The sequence below is a fragment of the Nomascus leucogenys genome, chromosome X (assembly GCF_006542625.1).
Source record: "Nomascus leucogenys isolate Asia chromosome X, Asia_NLE_v1, whole genome shotgun sequence".
Taxonomy (NCBI): domain Eukaryota; kingdom Metazoa; phylum Chordata; class Mammalia; order Primates; family Hylobatidae; genus Nomascus; species Nomascus leucogenys.
In genome coordinates, this window is record NC_044406.1 from 18,609,573 (window position 1) to 18,627,337 (window position 17,765).

At 38.8% G+C, this 17,765-nt stretch overlaps 1 protein-coding gene across 9 annotated transcripts in view; it reads right to left on the reverse strand.

Annotated features, from left to right (window-relative positions):
- Window positions 1–273: 273 nt before the first annotated feature.
- Window positions 274–17,765, reverse strand: part of RPS6KA3 (ribosomal protein S6 kinase A3) — a 117,412-nt gene continuing 99,920 nt past the window's right edge. For 8 of the 9 annotated variants that reach the window (XM_030806627.1, XM_030806620.1, XM_030806623.1 and 5 more), the window contains 5 exons: window positions 15,192–15,353; window positions 13,286–13,362; window positions 12,012–12,129; window positions 6,466–6,606; window positions 4,669–5,877 (listed from right to left, as the gene is read on the reverse strand). In XM_030806627.1, coding sequence (XP_030662487.1) covers window positions 5,755–5,877; window positions 6,466–6,606; window positions 12,012–12,129; window positions 13,286–13,362; window positions 15,192–15,353 — 621 coding nt within the window. In that variant the 3' untranslated portion in view covers window positions 4,669–5,754. Of the gene's footprint in view, window positions 5,878–6,465; window positions 6,607–12,011; window positions 12,130–13,285; window positions 13,363–15,191; window positions 15,354–17,765 lie in introns of all 9 variants that reach the window. The other variant, XM_030806626.1, reaches the window with a different exon arrangement.

Consider the following 17,765-nt stretch of genomic DNA (forward strand, 5'->3'; position numbering starts at 1 on the left):
AAAAAAGAATATTTCATCGTGTCTGGTGATCGTCCCATATCCTTTGATTCATTAAAGTTTGGTATTGGGTAAGATCTATGATTTATGTGTTTGACTTGACAAACCCTTTGAATGAAACAAGATTATGCATGGAAAAATTATTTTGCACTTCTTAACTCAAATATTCCTGTTTTAAGTTCTATCAATCTAGTTTCAAAAATATACTTTGGATAGAATTTCACATTATAAAGGATTACATGATCAAAATAATCTGATAAAAGGGACAAACATGCATTGATTTGAAACTTTATTATATAAATTTTCATTTCTTTTAAAGATTACAAAACCTGTTCTATGACAGGAATACAAGCAATATTGTTCCAGGATTATTCATGGATACATCTGAAGAGCTTACACATTAATAGTATGATTTGAAAACTTCCCAGATTAGACTCTTAAGTAAAACAATTTAAAGTATTTACTGATATTTGATCCTTTACAAGCATTTTATAATTATGGCAGCAATGCCAAGCATCTGATGCGATTTAACCACCAACAAAAGGTACAATACGTAAGAATTCATGATATGGTATCTTGGGCTTCTGGCATGCCTTACTAGAGAGAAACTAGTATAAAGAAAGATCATATATAATAGTAGAAAAATATTTGTGATTTTTTTCTTTTTTAAAAACTATTTAAGTAGGCACCCACCCCATTCCCACCCATGACCAAAAATGCAAAATAAGTACATCCCTTAGGTGTATACCTTCCCTTTTGCTTAGGGCAACAGTTAAGATAAACTAATACATGTATATGATTTTAAGAGTTAAAAACTCATCACCCATAATCAGTAAGGATGCTAAGGAATGGCAATACCTTGAAGCTTTTTTTAAAATTAAAAAACAAAGCTTTAGATGGTAAACTACACTTACAGAAACACAAACCAAAATCTTTATGCCCTTGCTTTGTACGTGAAAGTTCTATTTTAAATACTTGTTTGAAAAACTCATTATACAGTTCATTCAGTACTATGGTGATAATAGGAGTAAAGATGTTCACTTCCATTAGACAATAAACTAATCTACTTAGAGAGGACTATTATAGCGACTCTCTTCTCATATACGTTTACATATACTCTACTTACGGCATGTGCTCTAAAGAGGTTTTATTGAGGTTTGTACCTCTGAACTTAAATCTCTATATTTGCCTTTCCACTAATCTCTATTCAAAATGTCATATACTTTGCTAGTTGCTCTGGGAGAAGTCATGGACATTTAAACAGCTTATCATGCAGTTCAAGATTATATGGCAAAATAATGAGAAAAGTGCCTTAAGAGGTAGGAAGTAGGCTCTCATCCCAACCCTCGGTATGCCCTGTTATGAACAGTTAAAAAACTAGAATCAAAGTGGTAAATGTGAGGCTGATAGTAATACCAGGCTTAAGAAAATTAAGTTGACTTAGTTACTAGAATTCTTTGAGAACACTCAGTCACATTGGAAGCAGTTGCAAATCACTTGATCACACAGAATACAGCAGTGTCAAAAACACATAAAGCACACTGTAGATACAAATTCTTCTTGGCCATCCATATTTGGGCATTATCATTCTGGAGATTCTTCATTGGAAAAAGTGGTTAAGTGTGGCTCTGTTGAATACCACAGTCCCAACAAAGTGAATTTCATTCCTTCATTAATTGGTCTCCACCAATGGTCACTTGGGGAGACCAGCAAAATGTAAGCAACCTGGGGTTGAAAAGAGGACTATTTTCATTAATTGAAATAAAAATACTGAGTTAAGTCAACTTATCTGTGAATTAAGTAAGGCTCAAAGTACATATCCAGTTTAAAGTTAGTTACATGGCATTGGGCCTTTCAGAGGGACACAACTCTAGGACTAGATTGAAACCTCCTGGTTTAAGCACCAAGGTCAGCCATGGAATCCATCATATTTGTTAATCTGAGAAAACAGACCTTTTCTGAACCTTTACATTCCTGAGCTATCTATCCTAATGCCTTCATGAGTCTCAATGCTCAATCAACCATAAGATAGAATTTTCTTTATAAAATATAGTAAAGCAAACTGAAAAATTATAGGTCATTTGTAAAGGCCAGGAAGTAGAGAATATCAAAGCCATGTTGAGATGGGTATTGCTGGCCTCCATGGTGATTAAGCGCATCCATAGCAAGGCCTGCAATCTTGAATGCTTTTCTGCTCTCATCCCAGGCTGGGCTTACCTGAGTCCCTTTTGTGCCGAATACATTCTGCCCTCTCTTGAAGCCTTTGCTCTGTTCAAATCTTTCCTGGGCTGAAGGTGCAGGGCACAGCTAACTGGACAGCCCCACCTCCCATGATGTCCCCTGGCCCCAATAGCAGTCACTTCTTAAAAAGAGATGGGAAATGGTTGACCCAAACCCGCTTTTCGGAGTACAGTGCATGTGAAATGTGGAAACTCTATAGCATACACACCACTGCTTCTCTCCAGACAATCATAATTGACTTTTCACACACACAAGCTTCATAGCATCTCAACTTTGGGCCTTGTCAAAATTATTACATTTTTGGACTTTTGGGGTTGTTTGTGAATAAATGCATCCATATCAAATCTGTTAAAGTTGGGGGTCTGTTGCATTAGAAATTACACACCTCTATAAACCAGAAAAAGCTGAAATGATTTATAAAAAACAAAAATTAAAAAAGGATTAAAAACTTACCTTCATTTAACATCATCACTTGAAAGGGAAGATACAAAACACATGGTAGTGTAATTCATACTTTCCAGTATGTGCTTGATAAGCTTAAACTCAATCTCTCATTTTGTAAAAGAGGCCTGATAGTTTAGTTTCTTCTTTCACAATGAAATATCTTTAAGACTGGACTGATACCTTCTGGGAGAAGCCTCAGTAACTGGCAGCACTAAGTGGTGAAAGGCGGAAGCCTTTAGGGGCCTCAATATCACAACTGTAGGGGCCTGAAGAATTGACATTGAGAAATTAATGGAAAAGTTAACCCAACACAAGCACTGTATTTAGAGCACATTGTTGGCCAAGTTTTTCCACTGTATGTCAAAAGCAATGGAAGAGAATAACAGGACCACAGATGAAATAAATTTAGGTAGAAAGCCTTCCATTTTGTGAACATATAACTTGCTTTTCTCCAATAAAATTGGCTGCTTGACTAGGCAAAGAAAGCAGTTATCTTCAAAAGAAATAAAAGTTGGCATCACATACCAGTAGAGGACTGCCCAAGAAATATGTAGTTTTTGAACGCAGCTACTGGTTGCTGATCATATGAAGGAAAGGCAGCATGGTGTTATGAGGGGGAAAAAAAACGAAATGGGGAGAAGTTAAGGATTCTAGACTTTGATATGTGTCTCAGGTTCTCTACATGCAATATGAGAAAGTTGGATCGGGTAATTTATAAGGATTTATGTGTTTACTTCTAGTTCTAAAAGACTATGATGGACAATACTCCTAAGCAATTATGGAGTAGCATCAGTGTAAAAAATCTGAAAATATATCTTTTTCTGCTCAGAATGACATTAACATTTTAAAAGTGACAATAATTTCAGATGACCATAGTTTGAAACACTGAATAGAGGAGGGAAAAAAGCTCTCTTTCCAGGCAATGGAAAGCAGCTTTTAATAGTTAGCATCCATATATTCAAGAATTTGAAAATACTTTCTCTGTCTAGACATTCTGACATCCCTCCTATACATTATTTCATTTAGAAGCTAAACTTACATTTGATTTCTATGCAATAGTCATTTTTGTGTCACTTGGGCAAAAGAAATGTTATAGATTTCCCCTTTCTCTTTAATTGCATAGAGGAGAAATTAAGGAATGACAAGTGGATTTCAGGACATTTAGATAAACCACACTCTCTTGGCTTTGTACTCTTAGGGGAAAATTTAAAGCTTCTGTGGCAGGAAAAAAGGTTTCTGACATAAATGGCTTATTACATGATGACTAACAAAAATCCGTATGAGTACATTCTTTTTTTTTTTTTTTCTTCTTGAGACAGTCTCTCACTCTGTCGCCCAGGCTGGAGTGCAATGGTGTGATCTTGGCTCACTGCAACCACCGCCTCCCAGGTTCAAGTGATTCTCCTGCCTCAGCCTCCTGAGTTGCTAGGATTACAGGCACGCGCCACCATGCCCAGCTAATTTTTGTATTTTTTAGTAGAGATGGGGTTTCACCATGTTGGCCAGGCTGGTCTCAAACTCCTGACCTCAGGTGATCCACCTGCCTTGGCCTCCCAAAATGCTGGGATTACAGGCGTGAGCCACTGCGCCCGGCCTGTATGGGTACATTCTTGATGAGGTAAGTTAAATCACTTTTTTCTTGCTCATATGTCTTTTACATTACATACTGATGTATGCTAGGCAGCTTGGCAAAGACACAGGTACTAATGGGCACTGAAGTTTCTTTCATCAAATACGATTGTGGAAACTACCAAATTAGATGCAGATAATGAATACTGCAATCTAAGCAGGCCCAGTGGCCATTATGAAAACTGATCATTCCTGAAGTCAAAGGAAGCAGTATGTGGCTATACATTATCATGAGGGATTCAGAAAATACTCAATGCTGTTCATTTAGCCTGCCCTACCTATAATTTTAGGTTAGAACAGATACTGTTTGATCAATAATGTTTTATTCCCTAAAATAAGAAAGTTTAAATCCAATTTCATACAGAGGCCTTTGGCCTTTATTTCATTTAAATTAGTGTTTAATATAGAATATCTATTTAAACATGAAATATCCAATAGGACTTCAATTACCTGTTGCTAAATTTTCCTTCACCAATCTCCTTACCATGACTCTTAAAGGGCTTTGACGTATATTGGCAAAATTCCAGATGATATGCCAAATTCTAAGTATGGATGCTATGTAAGATTAGAAGTGCAAGGACTACTTCCTTAATTAAGGAAAAAAGAACTCTAAGGAGTTGCAAAGTATATGGACTAACTTCATAGGTGTATTCTTGACTTCATGCCACACACAAATGATAACTTTCTCTACCATAACAGCTCTCTAGGTTAGTCTGACAGAGCACCTGACTTTAAGAAACAAATAAATGAACGAACCAGTGAAACAGACATGGGGAAAGATATGTACATTTTGGAAGTATTACATTCAACAGCTGTTCCACAATCTGGCCATTTTTAGGGCTGTCCAACAATACTGTTAATCCAGGTGAACTATTTAACCAGATTTAATAGTCAATTGATTAATAATAATAGATTCCAAGTTAAACAAGGCATGTATACATTAAAGAAAGCAGTACAGAAATGTACTGTATATGAACTGTTTACAAAAACATACAAAATGTTGGATGGCACAAGGGATACAGTGCTAATATAAACGGATTGTTTAAGCTAAGTGCTTAACATAAACTGTCCATCCCTATAACTAACAAAGAATATTTAAGGGACATGAAATATTTCCTATAAAAATAATGCTATATGGTGTACTTTATTCAGTGTATTTTTAGGTGGTATTCATATGTTCATTATTTTTCTCATTGATTCAGTGACTATATCTTCATCATGTTTCCATTTTCATTTCTTCTGAAGCTCCAGGAAAATCTAACTTGCTAACAATCATTTAAAGCGAGAAGAGACGAAAGCAGGAGCAGCAGCAGGAACAGCAGCATTATGGGTACCAGCTGGGACAGTGTGTGCTTGCAGGTGTCTCTCAGATATGTGCTACCTGTCGCCAGAACTTGTGCTATCAGCTTACACCATGGTACCAAATATCTCACTGAGGTCACTTCACAGGGCTGTTGAGGTGATTTTTTTAATACCTCTCCGCTGAGCAAGAGTAGAGCGGCCTACTGGTTCCAAAACTGGTGACTGATTACGGTTCAAAGCAGAGTATGTAGCTGCCATGGCACCCTGAACAAAGGAAATAAAGGTAATAACAAAAATGACAATGGATAGTCACATGTACACAAATACAAAATGAAGAGTTTTTTCATATGCAAATGTATATGGATTTTATTTGGTTCGTAATGAAAATAACCACACCGGTCAAATCCACTGACTTAACCAAAACTGTAGAGGCCAACATGGAGGTTAAAATTATGTACGAGAGAGAACAAAGATAGGCTCACAACAGGCAGTCCTCACTTCTCTCAGGACTATTCAACATTTTTTCCCTTTGCATTCCTTTAATGCATAAAGGCACTAAAGAGACAGGAAGGCATGCTCTTTAAGTTGGGAAACCCATAAGCTTAATCTGTCCTTATTGACAGTGAATACCTACTTATGTAGACTGAGAGGAATTCAAAAGTCGCTCTTAAACTAGTTTTATTACTAATATATTGATATGCCTTGAGCTTTTCTAAGTCATCCACTGTAAGAGAATCCCACAACAGAACCGGATGCAGGATGAAAGAGAAAGGTGCTGGGGGCATGGACAGGGCTTCTTGAAGTCTCTCCTGGAGGACATGTGGAAAACGGTGACTGTATGGGGCTGCTCACCTTTACTAGATGTGGTGCATCCTGTCTGTTTAGTTGGTATTGCGGCAGTTGGTCCCAGTGGACGATCCAAGGATGTCTGAGCACAAGAGCAGCAGTCAGTCTCTGATGAGGGTCTACATGAAGCATCTTTGACACCAGGTCCTGTAATGGGAATAATAAAACAAGCTTAAACCTTTTGTTTTGCTTCTTTTTCTATGGCTCTTGATACTAATAAACATTCTTCCTTAGCTTCTGTGATACTGCTTTTTCTGGTAGCAGCTCTTTGGTCAACATGGTAATTTGGGGGAAAAAAAATCAGTCTCCGTTTTTTCCCTGCTAAATAACAGTAATTTGGTGCATCACAAGGGGTCAATTTAGCACATTTTATATATCTTTAAGTACTCTGGCTCTTTTTTCCTTCAGATTTTCTGAGTTTCCTACATTTTTGCAGGTTTATTTATTTATTTATTTATTTATTGAAACAGGGTCTCATTCTGTCGCCCAGGCTGGAGTGCAGTGGCATGATCTTGGCTCATTGCAACCTCTGTCTCCTGGGCTCAAGTGATCCTCCCACCTCAGCCTCCCAAGGAGCTGGGACTACAGGCGTCCGCCACCATGCCTGGCTAACTTTTATGTTTTTAGTAGAGATGGGGTTTCATCATGTTGCCCAGGCTGGTCTCCAACTCCTGGATGCAAGTGTTACTCCCGCTTCAGCCTCTCAAGGTGCTAGGATTACAGATGCGAACCACCGTGCTCGGCCAGTTTATTTTTAAGTAATATTCAGTTACTTAAGATTTTTTTTTGTGCTGCTGGTAATACTGAAAAACAACATTAATGTCCAATCATAGGAATTTAATTGGAGGGCTCTAAATGCCCCCTGAAAAGATTATAGTATTTTTTTTTCCTACTTCAAAAGCAACTCATGGGCATTAGAGAATAATCTGAAACTACTGGAAAGTGAAAGCACGTGAGGAACAGTTCCATAATCCCACTCTTCCAGAGACAGTCACTGTTAGCACTGCATATTTATCTAAATGCCATTCCTATGCATGGAATGTAGATGCATATAATCGCTACGTGGTTTTACAGTCTTCAAAATAACACCACTGTCATTTATAAAAGCCACCATTTTTTAAATTTTTCATTCAAAATACATTTGTTAAGTATCCATTAAAGGCCAGGCATTCTGCTAGGCACTGGGTAGTTAGCAGTGAACAACACAGAAATGAAGTCTAGGCAACATAGTGAGGTCCTGTCTCTACAATTTTTTTTTTTTTTTAAAGCTGAGTGTGGTGGCATATGCCTGAGGTCCCAGCTATTTGGGAGGCTGAGGCGGAGGATCATTTGAGCCCAGGAGGTCAAGGCTGCAGTGAGCCGTGATTGAAACACTGTACTCCAGCCTGGGCAACAGAGCAAGACCTTGTCTCAAAAAAAAAAGACAAAATGAACTCTGACTTCATGAAGTTTTCAGTTTGGTGAAGGAGAGATAAAGAATCAATAATCACAAAGCAAGTAAGTTCTTTGACAGGTTGAACAAACACCAGGTGCAGCTAGAGGGACACAGAGATACCTGACTGTACTGGGCGAGGTGGCTTAAAAGGGACTTTTTAAGAGGAAGATAAGACCTGTAGGATAAGCAGGAGCTAGATTATAGAAAGGAAGGGGGAAACACTACCTCAGGTAGAGTAGAGAGAATGGAGAGTGAATTTGGAGGAACGCTCTCAGGTGGGAGAGAAGACGTCACAGTTAAGGAATTGGCAGCACTACAAAGCGGCTACAGCATAAATTTACTGTGAAGGTGAATGTGGCAGTGGATAAAGTGGGAGAGATGAGAAGGGGCCAGATCAGGAAAGTCCCTGTAAGCCATATTTGCAAATGTGGACTTATTTGATGGTAATAAAGTGTTTAAAGTTAGGGAGTGATGTGGTTAAGTAGAAAGATCACACTTACTGAGTGTGGAGGAAAATGGACTGGTGAAAGATGACAGCTTCAGGGAGGTGTATATAATGGAGAAAATTGGGCTGGGCGTGGTGGCTCATGCCTGTAATCCCAGCACTTTGGGTGGCCAAAGTGGGAGGATCACTTGAGCCCAGGAGTTCGAGACCAGCCTGGGCAACGTAGTGGGACTCCATCTCTACAAAAAATTTAAAAATTAGCTGGGAGTGGTGGTGCATGCCTGTATTCCCGGCTGTTCAGGAGGCTGAGGTGGGAGGATAGCTAGAGTCCAGAAGTTTGAGGTTGCAGTGAGCTGTGATTGCACCACTGCAACTCCAGCCTGGGCAACACAGTAAGACTCTGTCTCAAAAAAAAAACAAAAAACAAAAAGAGAAAAATGGAGGTATTTAGGATAAAGAACTGACAGAATCTGGTGGTTAACTAGATCTTGGGAATTGGGGTGATGTTGTCCCAGGTACTCCTCTGCTATGAGACACTTATGGTTTCTTACTTTTAGTTATTAACAGCTAAGAACAGGGATACGCAATTGAACAGAGCTGGAAATAAAAATAAAAAAAATTAGGAACCTCCCTTTTGCAATTCTGAAAGTAGGCAAAAGTGCTTAAAATTGCATAAAAGGTTGCAAAACTGTCCAGGAGTACAACAAAACTCAATTCTAATTTTAATCAAATCTATACGTTAATGAACTTTTGGCGAACTCACTTCAAACTACTTGTCTTACTACAGCCCCTTTAATGGCTACTCCTCCTAAGCTTTCTCTTTAAGCGGTGCTCTCCAGAATTCCTTCCTTGGCTCTCTTACCACTCTGCTCAGATAATCTCACTCATATTCATGGCTTTAGCTACTATGGATGATGACAACTCTTAAGTGTCACCCCAGACTTCTCTTTTAAGACCTATAACCATATAGACAGTTGCCTGATGGACATACATCTCTTAATTTATAATGTCCAAATCTGCAACCACCACTCCTCTCAAAACTACTTCTTTTGTATTCTACAAATCAGTGAAGGATACTACCCCTCATCCATCTGCCCAAGGTAGAAATGGGGACTACATACATTATAACTGCTTTTCTCTAATTTCTTATGTATAATAAACCATCAAGTCTATTTTGCCTCCTCAATTTCTCTTCCATTTGGCTCAAATTCCATCACAACTGCTCTAATATAGGTCCCTCATCATTCATGACCTGAAATACTGCAAAACCTTACAAGTACTGTCCCTAATATTAGGTCAGTGAGGACTGAATGAAACAACATAGGTAAAGGTGTTAGCATAGTCCTTGGCATATAAATGCTCAGTAAATGCCAACTGTAGTCTTCTTGCTCTCAAAGCCACATATGACCCACATGTCTGACAACATTCACATATGCAACTTGCTCTTGAGGGGATACACCCAGATTGATAGAGCCCTCCCTTCTATCTTGTGGCTAATCATGGAATTATATCATGCTTGTAATCACAAGTCTTAACTACATATTAGCAACAGTTACTAGTAATAACATGGAATCTATAAGATAGGCTGTGAGTTGGATGTAATTTTTTATGCTCGCTCTGTGTCTCCATTCTCACCTGCCCTTCCTCTCTCACCAAAAAAGCATACCCGGATATAAGTGAATGAAGAAAATCACAGTGATAACCTCCACTTGCTTTAACTTATTAAAAAATCAATGTGTAAGCCCTGATATTTTATTATTGGTAACATATACTTAATATACCTCACAACCTATCATGACAAAGTTTGTGATGGACTCCATAGCTAAGAATTACTGCTCCACAGAATGCACTTTAAAAAGGAAAATCGATAACTGCACTCCTTAATATGTGTTTTAACAGCTCCACAATACCCAGAGTTAAGCCCACAATCCTCGGCATGAGCCACAAAGCCTTTCACAATCTGGGTTCATCAGCTATCCTCTCCCATGCAACCCTGCACTAGTCACATGGAATGACCAGCCTGGAGGCATTCTACTATTCTCATGCTATCATCACCACCTATCTGCATGTGCTGATACCTCAGCTTAGGACTACATCTTTCTGCTCCCCAAATCTGCCTGGCAAACTCCTTCACTGCTTCTGGAAAGCTTTCCTTAAAATCCTTCTGACTAAGCATCGTCTGTGAACTTCTTTAGCACAGAAACTGTACCACTGTTACAGCACATGTGACACTGTACCGTATATTTTTGGCTGTCTCCCAACTAGACTGTGAGTAACCTGGGCTTGGGATTTCTATCTTTGTAACATCTTTTATCTCTAAGGCTTTCATTTATTAAGCACATTGTAGGCACTCAATAAGGGAACTACAAAGGAAACAAGTACCCAGAGAAATGAATTATCCGGTTTAAGACATTGTTAGAAAAAGGTAAAGGCTAACATTTCATTTTATTTATTTAGTTTTATTTATTTTTTTGAGACAGAGTCTTGCTCTGTCACCCAGGCTGGAGTGCAGGGTTGCACTCTTGGGTCACTGCAACCTCCGCCTCCCTAGTTCAAGCAATTTTCCTGCCTCAGCCTCCCGAGTAGCTGGGATTACAGGCACCTGCTACCACACCTGGCTAATTTTTTTTGTATTTTTAGTAGAGATGGGGTTTCACCATGTTGGCCAGGCTGGTTCTGAACTCCTGACCTCAAGTGATCCGCCCACCTCGGCCTCCCAAAGTGTTAGGATTACAGGCGTGAGCAACCGCGCCTGGCCAACATTTCATTTTAAATGCAGTTATAAAACCAAATATTATCTATACAGACATTAAATTGGTCAACTGAGGCTTCAGGCCCTATGCCAATAGAATCTATATACACTTTTGATGTGTTCTATTTACTTATACGATCACCTCAACTCAAGCTTTCACCCCTAAGAAAAAAGAATATGCACTTTTACCAATATGTAACCTCTTTATCTACTCTGTTTTTCTTATTTTGAAGTAAAAAACTTCATTTTTTTTTTAAAGAATTCTCTATGAAAAAAGTGAAAATAGAACAGAGTTGGAAAGCAAGTCAGTGCTATTCAGGGGATGGCAGATCTTCCAGTGAGAAGGACTCTTCAAATGATTTCATGCAGATGCTATGAAACTATACATCTGTTTATTGTGAAAAAACTGAAACCCCTTTCTTCATAATCTGAGTTAAAAATAGAACATGGTATAATTATTCTAGAGAATGAGGGCTGTGGAATCATATTTAGTTTGAAGCACCCATGTTTCCCTGGTATGTAACATGGACAAGTTCAAACTAACATTCTGGGCTCTGGTTTCCTTCTGTGAAATGGGGATACTGCCACCTATTTCACAGGGTGTTATGAGGATTACATGACATAATTTAGGTAAAGTGGCGTGTGAGGCACACAATAGACAAATCATGAAGACTACCACAGTTATTATTTATCATGTTCTTCAGTGAGAAATAGTTTTAAAAGTATAAATAATAAGGCCAAACCAATGTCAGCTGGGAAAGAAACAAAATAATGGGTCCATTTTTGAGTTCAAATTATTTGGTAACATCACTTTAACGTACTAATTTATAAACAAAGGTTTCTAACTGGTAGTATTTCTTCTCACTATGGATCATAAAAAGTTATTTTCTCAAAATCTTATAATAGGAAGCCATACTTACCTTTGCTGTGTCTGAAACAGAATTCCAGTAACCACCACTGAGTGAGAATTTTCCGCTACCTATTCGTGCCAATATTTCCTCTGGTGTATCATCAGGACCATTTGCAAATGGAGTGTAACTAATTTATAATGAAATTAAATATTAATGAATAAAATTTATTATTTGGTTGGTAATCTCAAAAGTACTCTAATTCAGTAATGTAATATTTTATTAAAATCTACCAAAGTGAAAAAAATCAACAAAATGAAGCTCCATAAGGCACCAGGTAAAGTATAGGTTATAAAATATTAATTATATTTAATATACAATAATATAAATATTTTAAGACCTGACACATTATAGAATAAAACATTAAGAAATAGTGTAGGCCAGGCACAGTGGCTCATGCCTGTAATCCCAGCACTTTGGGAGGTAAAGGTGGGCGGATCACGAGGTCAGGAGTTTGAGACCAGCCTGGCCAACATGATGAAACATTGTCTCAACTAAAAATACAAAAATTAGCCGGGCGTGATAGTGCGTGCCTGTAGTCCCAGCTACTCGGGAGGCTGAGGCAGGAGAATTGCTTGAACCTGGGAGGCGGAGGTTGCAGTGAGCCGAGATTGTGCTGCTGCACTCCAGCCTGGGTGATAGAGCAAGACTCCGTCTCAAAAAAAAAAAAAAGTCTATGTTTCTCACATGACAAGAGTACAAAAAAGTACGGAAAAAATCAATTTAGGACCTCGAGACATTAATAAATAGCACATTATAAAAAATCAGTAATGACATAGCCATAAATGTGGAATTGTTATAGAATTGTATATGTTAGATAACATGAGAAAACATGGAAAGATATGACAACATCTGAATTTAAAAAAAAAAACCCTACATAGGCCAGGTACAGTGGCTCATGCCTGTAATCCCAGCACTTTGAGAGGCCAAGACAGGAGGATCACTTGAGCCCAGGAGTTTGAAACCAGCCTGGGCAGCACAGCAAGACCCTGTTTCTACAAAAAAATAAAGAAATTAGGCAGGTGTGGTGGTGCACCCCTGTAGTCCTAGCTAGTCCTATTCGGGAGGCTGAGGTGAGAGGATTGCTTGAGCCCAGGAGTTTGGGGCTACAGTGAACTATGACTGTGTCACTGTACTCCAGCCTGGGCAACAGAGTGAGACCCTGTTTCTAAAGAAAAAGCAAACAAACAAAAAAAACCCCAAACAAAACAAAAACCTAGATAACTTAAGCAAAATATTGATGAACAAATGCTTAGGTGCTTAGAACATATGGTATATACACTCACCCGGTAAGCATTGTATAGAGTAGGACACCAAGACTCCATATATCACAAGCAGCATCATAGCCTTGTCGTTTTAAAACCTAGAAAAAGTGCAAAATTAGTATTACTATACCACCATTTTGTATATATATTTGTATAGGCTATGAGTTGAATTATATATTCCAAATCAACACCTATAAGGAAAATTTCAACAGAACATGGTACCAAATAAGGCAATACGTTAATCCTATTCTAGAACATTCTACTACTAATAATTCATATATAAATTTAATTTTGGCATTCAAATTAATATTTATTGAGTGTTTTAGGTACACAGGAATATAAAACAAACTGAAGATAACTTTCTTATTTTAATGAATTTATATTTTGTTTGGGGCTACAGAAATATTTACAAAAAACAATGCTTTTAAGAACACATACACACACATGCACACAAAGAACACACATAACCTAGCACAACTTTTATCAGGTATGAACTATGACAAATACAAAAAACCCCTGCTTTCCTCAAAAAAAGAAATCTGATGGGAAATAAACATATAAATAGTTAACAACTCAACCTGATAAATATTATAATAAACTCAAGTCTGGGTAGGGTATGGTGGCTCACGCCTGCAGTCCAGCACTTTGGGTGGCCAAGGTGGGAGGATCACTTGAAGCCAGGAGTTTGAGAGACCAACCTGGGCAACACAGCAAGACCTCTTTATTATTATCACTGAGACAGGGTCTCACTCTGTCGCCCAGACTGGAGTGCACTGGCGTGCTCTTGGCTCACTGCAGCCTCCACCTCCCGGGTTCAAGCAATTCTCCTGCCTCAGCCTCCTGAGCAGCTGGGATTACAGGCATGTGCCATCACGCTTGGCTTATTTTTGTATTTTTAGTAGAGACGGGGTTTCACCATGTTACCCAGGCTAATGTCAAACCCCTGAGTTCAAGCAATCCGCCTGCCTTGGCCTCCCAAAGTGCTGGGATTACAGGCTTCTGAAACATGGCATCTGGCCAAGATCTCATCTTTAAAAAATAAAAATAAAAAATAAGCCAGGCACAGTGGTGTTCTCCTGTGGTCCCAGCTACCTGGAAAGCTGAGGCAGGAGGATTGCTTGAGCTGAGGAGTTCAAGGCTGCAGTGAGCTATGATTGCACCACTGTACTCTGGCCTAGGCAACAGAGGGAGACCCTGTCCCTAAACAAACAAACAAAAACCCCAAATTATGTCTTAAATGTTATAAGTATGAAGATGAGGAAGCAATTTATTCCTGACATGGGGAGAGAAGGAAGGCTAGAGGGTGGCCTGCTTATATTGGACCTATAAGTAAGACAGCAGAGCAGGCTTAGTGATAGGTCAGAAGTTCAGTGTGTCTAGAACTTCAGGTAGGGAATACCAGAGAGACTGAAGGTCTTTTTTTTTTTTTTTTTGAGGGGGGTTCTTGCTTTGTGACCCAGGCTGGAGTGCGGTGGTGTGATCTTGGGTCACTGCAACCTCAAACTCCTGGGGTCAAGTGATCCTCCTACCTCAGCCTCCTGAGTAGCTGAGACTACAGGCACGCCACCATGCCCAGCTAATTTTAAAATTTTTTGTAGAGATGGGGTCTCACTATGTTGCCCAGGCTGGTCTCAAACTCCTGGCCTCAAACAGTCCTCCTGCCTTGGCCTCCCAAAGTGCTGGGATTACAGGCATGAGCCACCATGCCCTGCCTCAAGGGCTTTTATAGTATCTTAAGAAATTTAGATTCTTCTGTAGGCAATCAGATGTCAATGAAACATTAAACAGGGAAATGAAAGGCTGGCATTTTATCCTAATTATTTCTTCAGTAAGTCTTCAATTAAATTATTATTAATAATTCTGTATTAAACATAGTGAATGAGTTTTAAAACATACTAATACTGCAAGCAAACTCTCTTACAATTACCTCTGGTGCAACAAAATTTGCAGTATAACAAGGGGTCATGAGAAGACCATTTTCCGCTCTCAGCTGTTTTGCAAAGCCAAAATCACAAATTCGAATAGATTCCGGATTACCAGATTCATCCACATAAAGAATGTTGCTAGGTTTCAAGTCTCTATGAACCACCTAATTGAAATACAAATTAAAGAGTTATGTTAACAATATATTACTGAAAGTTCTTTATTCACAAACTGTCAGGCAATGCACTTAACAAGATGATGAGTGCTGACCTTTAAATTAGCCCAACATTATAAAATACTGATAATGTAAAGCATAACTCTCTAACATAGACCTGGGGCAAGGAGGAGGAGGAAGAAAGAATAGTACTTACCTCCCTCCGCTTTGTCCAATTGAGTAATTGGGTTAAGGAAAATTGCAAACAGCAATAATATATGTACCTCCAGGTTGATCACTCATTTAATACTGAGTGTCTATCATGTACCAGGGTATTATATAAGCTGCTATAGATACCGTGGTGAACAAGACCCATAAGATCCTGGCTTTTCCATGCTACGAGCTTACACAGTTCTGGGGGAAGCAGAGAATAGGTTGAGAGATGGGGCATAACTAGGGAGGTCACTTTAAATAGGGCAGTCAGGGAGAGTCTCTAGATGAGGTAACATCTGATCCAACAGCTGAAGAATAGAATGAATGAGCCATAAGAACAGTAAGGGAGAGTCATTCTAACTAGAAGGAACAGCATGTACAAGGTACATACACAACAAATATATTCTGATAGACTAAATGGAATAGACAGGGCATTGAGGAGTAAAAAGGAAAAAACCAAAACAAATCTGGACTCTATTTTTGGTATTGCCTATTGATATACAAGGTGTTACACATGCAAGAAGAAATCTCTTCTTTAGAGTTCTGTATTATTTTCCTCTTTTAATGATCTACCTGAGTACAGTAGTCCCCCCTTATCCATGGGGTGTATGTTTCAAGACCCCCAGTGGATTCCTGAAATTGAGATAATACCAAAGTCTCTTTTTTCCTAGATATATATACCTATGATATAGTTTAATTTATAAATTAGGCACAGTAAAAGATTAACAATGACTACTAATAAATTAGAACACTTGTAACGATATACTGTAATAAAAGTTATGTGAATGTGGTCTCTCAAAATACTGCAATATTTTTGACAATGGTTGACTGTGGATAACTGAAACCACAGAAAGCAAACTTGCAGATTAGTGGGGGGCTACTGTACTTTTTTATCATAAGCTTCTCTGACATTCCTTTTTAGACTTAAGTGTGCCTTCTGTCACCAAATTCTGAGTCTGTGTTCCAATCAATCAAATTAGATTTAGCTCCTCACATCCAGGATATCACTTCTCCAGACTATTTTAATAACGAATTACTGATGAGGCATTGTGAAAAGAACACAGAAGACTTTGATGACTGCAAGGTCCTAAGTTCCTCAGTGACTACTGAGTTCTACTAATTTCAAGTTACAATACTAAGCAAATCTTGTTAAGTTACAAGTCAGGAAGCTCTAGAATTAACACATTCTACTTGGCTTTCAGGGGCAAAGACAAAACAAGAAGAATGTATTGAAACTGAACTCCTTAAGAAGTAATCTTTTATATATGCATGTATCAAAACATCATGTTGCATACCATGAGCATATATAATTTGTCAACTAAAAAATTTTTAAAAAATTGTTTATTTTCCCCTTGCTTTCCATTCCTCTTCACTCGTCTGCTGTTCTCCTTTCCTTCCTCCCTTCCCTCCCCTCATTTTCTCCTTTCCTCCCAGACTTCCCTTCTTTTTTTTTTTTTTGAGATGGAGTCTCACTCTGTTGCCCAGGCTGGAGTGCAGTGGCACAATTTCAACTCACTGCAACCTCCGCCTCCCGGGATCAAGCAATTCTCCTGCCTCAGCCTTCCGAGTAGCTGGGATTACAGGCATGCGCCATGACGCCCGGCTAATTTTTGTGCTTTTAACAGAGACAGGGTTTCGCCATGTTGGCCGGGCTGATCTCAAACTCCTGACCTTAGGTGATCCACCCACCTTGGCCTCCCAAAGTGCTGGGATTACAGGCGTGAGTCACTGCACCCCGCCGCCTTGTTTTAAAAATAAGATTTTCTTGAACTCCTGACCTCAAGTGATCTGCCTGCCTCGGCCTCCCAAAGTGCTAGGATTACAGGCATAAGCCACTGTGCCCGGCCTAGAAATACAATTTTCTTTTGCTGTTTACTAAAAATCTGCATACAAGAAGAATGAAGAGCATATCCACCAGCCAGAAGCATGTGACTCCTTGGCCTCATTGTTTTAAGGATTTCCTTTTATACATGAATACAAACCAGGATTCCTTGGTTCTGCTTCTAACCTGAAGTGGGCCTGGTTTTCATGAGTACAGAGTGACCTAGCAGAAACAATGCTATGTTTTCCAGGTCAGAAGAGATCACTTACTTTTTCTTGGAAGCACAAGAGTTTAACATAAACAAGCTAGGATATCAAAGGTACACTTCAATCTCAATAATAAAAGTTTATATAGAGGAAGATCAGTAGGGTAATTCAGCTAATAGCAGT